The 4,987-nt window shown below is 34.8% G+C and overlaps 1 protein-coding gene across 1 annotated transcript; it reads left to right on the top strand.

The window, feature by feature from the left end:
* Positions 1–991: 991 nt before the first annotated feature.
* On the top strand, positions 992–2,959 carry LOC131639221 (cyclin-D3-2). The gene is made up of 4 exons (XM_058909723.1): positions 992–1,661; positions 1,790–1,991; positions 2,157–2,290; positions 2,386–2,959. Exons 1-4 carry the CDS (start codon positions 1,170–1,172, stop codon positions 2,668–2,670), a joined length of 1,113 nt encoding a protein of 370 aa, XP_058765706.1. The 5' UTR covers positions 992–1,169; the 3' UTR covers positions 2,671–2,959.
* The last annotated feature ends 2,028 nt before the right edge of the window (positions 2,960–4,987 follow it).

Genomic DNA, 4,987 nt, shown 5'->3' with positions numbered 1-4,987 from the left:
CAACCTTTTTCACCGAAAAATGTAATGCAATAAACTAATCTACATTGATTGGAATAATCTTTGGAATGGGTTGATAAAGCTCAATAATGATGATGCTTGTAAAGTGGATAGTGACCTCATAGGGAGTGACTACTCTCTCCGTAATTCAAAAGGGAGACGAATCAAAGACCATGTCAATAAAATTGGAACTTGTAACATTCTTCATGTTTAAATGTGGAACATGTACCTTAATTTGAATATAGCTTAAAAACAACACATTTTTCACTTCATTGTAGAAAATGACTCAAAGATCCTGTTAAAAATAATTACTCACCTTTATAAATATAATGAAGGGGGTCCATACTTAAATGCGACACATTGAACACTTTTTAATTTTTTGATTGACCTATTCAATTTCATCATACTTAAAGAGAAAACAATCATTGCGCGGATTGATTGAGTATATGTTTGTTACAACGTTTTTTATGGCAAAAACATGTCTACAGTGACATTTTGGTAATTATTTGACACTTTTCACGCAAAAGTTACACATGATAACTTCTCCAAAACAAAATCTGCGTCAAATCCAACGCCACACCTCTTTAAATTGTTTTTAGGTGGAAGCTCCTTCTAATGACCTTCATAAATTGCTTTTCAAAGATATTTCTCTAGGCTTCATTCTACTTTTCTACCAAAAAAAAAAAACATATTTTACAAAAAAAGTTAGTTTAAAAACATATTTTAGAAGAAAATCTACCCGCACGGACATGGGTGTACAAACATGTATTTGAATTGGCTACCTTACTACAAGTATGTATCCATTCCCATCCGCCCATCCCTATATTTGTCATGGACCGTAACGTTCCATCTCCCCACCCTAGGCGGCAAACAGCTGTTTTTCAATTAAAATCACAACACCATCATTAAAAAAAAACAACCATAGGTAAAAATAAAAAAAACAAAAATGTCGAGAATAGTAAAGTTAGATAGAAAAGGACAAGCGTGAAATGGTTCTGAGATAAAACCCTTTGTTTCATTACTCCATTCGTCTATCTCACTTCCTTAAGCCTATAGTGTTATACCAAAAAACCAAACAAACAAACAAACAAACTCAACGCACGCAGTCTTCAAAAATGTCTCTCCCTTCATCACAATGAAGAACCCTTCTCTCTTCATCTTCTCCATAGAAGATGTCTCTCACACACCAAAACCAACAACAACAAGAACAACAACAATCTCCTATTCTGGATACCCTTCTCTGTGAAGAACGAAACACGTTTGAAGATGATGATTCTGATGCAACCGTTACTGATTCTGAAACCGTTTTTGATGACCCATCTGGGGCAAAGCTGCAATCTTTGCCTTTGTTTTGGGAAAACGATGAGCTTGTTTCGTTGATTTCTAAAGAGGGTGAGACCCATTTGTGTTGTGGTAATGTTATTGTTGATGGATCTTTGGATGAGATTCGTGTGGAGGCTGTTGGCTGGATTTCGAAAGTTTGTGCTCATTATGGGTTTTCTACTTTGACTACTGTTCTTGCTGTTAACTACTTTGATAGATTTATTACTAGTTTGAGGTTTCAGAAGGATAAACCATGGATGACTCAGCTTACTGCTGTTGCTTGTTTGTCTCTTGCTGCTAAAATGGAGGAAACCCATGTGCCACTTCTTTTGGATTTTCAAGTATGTTTTTTCTTTTGATCTTTGAGATGAAGTTTAACTGTTTGTTGAAATGCCGCTTAGTTTTGTTTTTTTGGTGTTTTAAGGTTCAGGGGTTTACTTTTTGTGTTTTTTGTTATGTTTGTTGTTAGGTTGAGGAATCTAGATTTGTGTTTGAAGCTAAGACTATACAGAGAATGGAGCTTTTGGTGTTATCTACTTTGAAATGGAGGATGCATCCGGTGACACCAATTTCGTTCTTTGAACACATTGTTAGAAGGCTTGGTTTGAAGAGCCGTTTGCACTGGGAGTTTATGTGGCGTTGTGAGAGGGTTCTTCTTCATGTCATTGCTGGTAAGTTGTAATAATGCAGATTTGGTCAAAACTTTTTTAGCTTTCATCATCAATGCCCAATAAATTAGATACTGGTACTAGTTATTATCCATATTAAACTGAATCAGAGGTGTGGCATTAGGAGTGATTGTACTCATGATTATTCAATGTTACAATTGTTGTCAGATTCTAAGGTTATGATGAATTATCTTCCTTCTACATTGGCTGCTGCTATGATGATCCATGTAATTAAAGAGATTGAACCATTTAATGCAACTGAGTACATTAATCAGCTAATGGGTTTACTAAAGATTAGTGAGGTTTGTGCATTTAATTTTAATGTTTTTCCCCTCTACATTGCCAATCACGCCGTTGGTTTGATGAATCATTGAAATCTTTGGTGTTGATTTTATAGGAACAAGTAAACCAATGCTACAAGCTTATGCTGAAGCTATTAGTTTGCGATGATGGCATTTATAGTCTCCACCATAAACGGAAGCGAGTAACTGAACCAAGTAGCCCGGGTGGTGTCATTGATGCATCTTTCAGTTGTGATAGCTCAAATGATTCATGGACCGTGGCATCGTCTGTATCGCTTTCACTGCAGCCGATGTTTAAGAGGAGCAGAGCTCAGGACCAGCAGATGCGACTTCCTTCTGTGAATCGTGTTTCTGTTGATGTTCTTAATAGCCCTCGTTAATAATGAACGATCTTAGTATTTTTACTTCAAATGTGGTAGCTCTCTTTCACATAATTCTGGTGGCAGTTATGTTATTGATTCCAAATCCAATTACATTATGTTCTAATTACTATATATACATTTCTAGCCAAACATTTGAAAATGAATGGAATGAGGCAGAGGCTGAGATTCCTTCATCCACTTTGTCTTTTAAGGTGGAGCAGGGATTGGATACTGAGTAGAAAGACGAGTAATGAACTTGTAATTCTACCTGTGAGTTATTTATCAACTTCAACTTATACTCATCTTACACATTTTTATCAAAAAACATATTTTGCTTATTACTTCTATCAATCTCTGCTGCTCATGAAGAGTGGAATTGCAGATGACAATTGTTAGGTGCTAACTAATCATCCAAGATAGGTCAAATGTCTCGAGTAAACAATGAATCTCTTTTACAATTTCAAACCTAACCCAATAAGAAAAATATGTTGTCCCTCTAGGTCTTGGAGGCAGTTACATTAGATAAAATATAATACTTCATATAACATTTCAATCTCTTCTACTTCCCTGAATCCTATAATACCTCATGAAGGGATATGAATTACCTATGGTAACGGTGTGACATAACTATTGATTTTGACGGTACAATCTAGATAAACCGTCACCGTTGTTTAAAACTGATTTATTGTATGTGTGATTTGAGTTAGTCTGATCTCAAATTTCAACAACTGATATTGCTTACTGCTTCTAAATCTGTGATTCCCTTGCATGACTGAATCTCGATCCCTTATAGAGCGGGGTATGAGTAGTCACATGTAGATCTGGAACCCAATCTTTTGATTAACATGCCAAATTTCCAAATATATTTATTTTTTCTACTTATTCCAATTAGTTTTGTCTGATCTACACAACTGGGCCATTACCTTTTGTTATTGAAAATCTCGACCATTAATTTCATAAATTCTTGTATGTTGCTTCAAATGCGCCATTTTGGTGTCAAAGTTGTCAAGTTCTGCATTATTGGTCTTACCTATTTAGCCCTGCATTTATAAACTTCTGCAGGCAAAATATTGAATTTGAAGTGTGTATTCAATGACAATTATAGATTCTTATGGTCAAATGACTCAATTTTGCAGTTTGACATTAAGTATTATGACATTGGACTTTATAAAATTTCCTTGTCAGTGGTTACAAATAAACCATATTTGATAAAAGACACCAAGCTGCTACAATGATGCTATAATAGAAAATGCATAAAGCACAAGATGTAGATGGAAAATAATTGCACCAAGTTGAGTTTTCAACCAGCTGTGCTGTGGTATTTGACTAATCATATTTGGAAGAAAATGAATTATCCCTGAAGTCCAAATCTTTATGACCCTTGTTTGAATATCATGTTAGGAAAGTGATCATTGAGCTATATTTACAAGATAGATTGCCATTAAGACCAAGAGAAAATGGGGTTTTTCTAGACTTAAAAAAACACCATCAAAAAACCCAAAAAAGATCAAAGGATAAAGAGAGGTCAGTTTTATGAAAATGACTGCCCATAGTTGGGTAAACCTCTGCTTTGAGGATGTTACTTTGTTCCACAGTGGTCCTGTTTTTAGTTTTTTTTGCTTTTATCATATTGAGTTGGTTATGGTTCGCTATATGTATCAGATGCATGATGCCATGGTTATGATGATTTTGTAATAGTCCTAGCATGAGGGATTTTTTTTCCTTTTCAAAGTGACAGCTATATTCCTGCTGAATAATAATAATTCTTGGTGATATGATGAGTGTGCTTGGGAGAGTCAAATTTGGTAGTTATCTTGCACTGCTTTCTCATATCTTTGGAAGTACTAGCTAAAGTTGTGTTTGTCATAATTAAAAATTGGATTTAAGATTGTGTTGTTTAGAAAACACTATTCCTAGTTTTAGTAAAATAACAAACAGCTTTTCATTAAAAAAAAGAAGATAAAATAATGTTTTCATGTATTTGGAAGTACAAGGGGAGATAAGAGCTTGTCCCAATTTAGAGACGAGGCTAACTAAGACCCACCTTTCGTCTTGTAAATGAGAAGAATACATTTGGGATAGGTGTAATGCTAAGGCTTTGATAGAGAATTTCGAATCCTCGAATAAACACCTAACTATTCGAGTGTAATGGGGTAGGTGTAATGCTAAGGCTTCGATAGAGAATTTCGAATCCTCGAATAAACACCTAACTATTCGAGTGTAATTGGGAAGGGGCAATGTTGACGATTTTTAGAATGTTAGCTTGAAGGAAAGAAAAGAAATATCAACTCCAAAATTCTTAACAACCACAATATAGAAATAGAAATATTCTTCA

This window comes from Vicia villosa, linkage group LG1, assembly GCF_029867415.1.
Source record: "Vicia villosa cultivar HV-30 ecotype Madison, WI linkage group LG1, Vvil1.0, whole genome shotgun sequence".
In the NCBI taxonomy this organism is placed as follows: Eukaryota; Viridiplantae; Streptophyta; class Magnoliopsida; order Fabales; family Fabaceae; genus Vicia; species Vicia villosa.
This window is presented reverse-complemented; position numbering and strand designations above follow the sequence as displayed.

Bases quoted from the DNA above. Each gene is read 5' to 3' on its own strand.
- LOC131639221 (XM_058909723.1), top strand. From the start codon at position 1,170: ATGTCTCTCACACACCAAAACCAACAACAACAAGAACAACAACAATCT. The intron at 1,662-1,789 runs GTATGTTTTTTC...GTTTGTTGTTAG, and splicing joins CACTTCTTTTGGATTTTCAA to GTTGAGGAATCTAGATTTGT. The intron at 1,992-2,156 runs GTAAGTTGTAAT...AATTGTTGTCAG, and splicing joins TCTTCTTCATGTCATTGCTG to ATTCTAAGGTTATGATGAAT.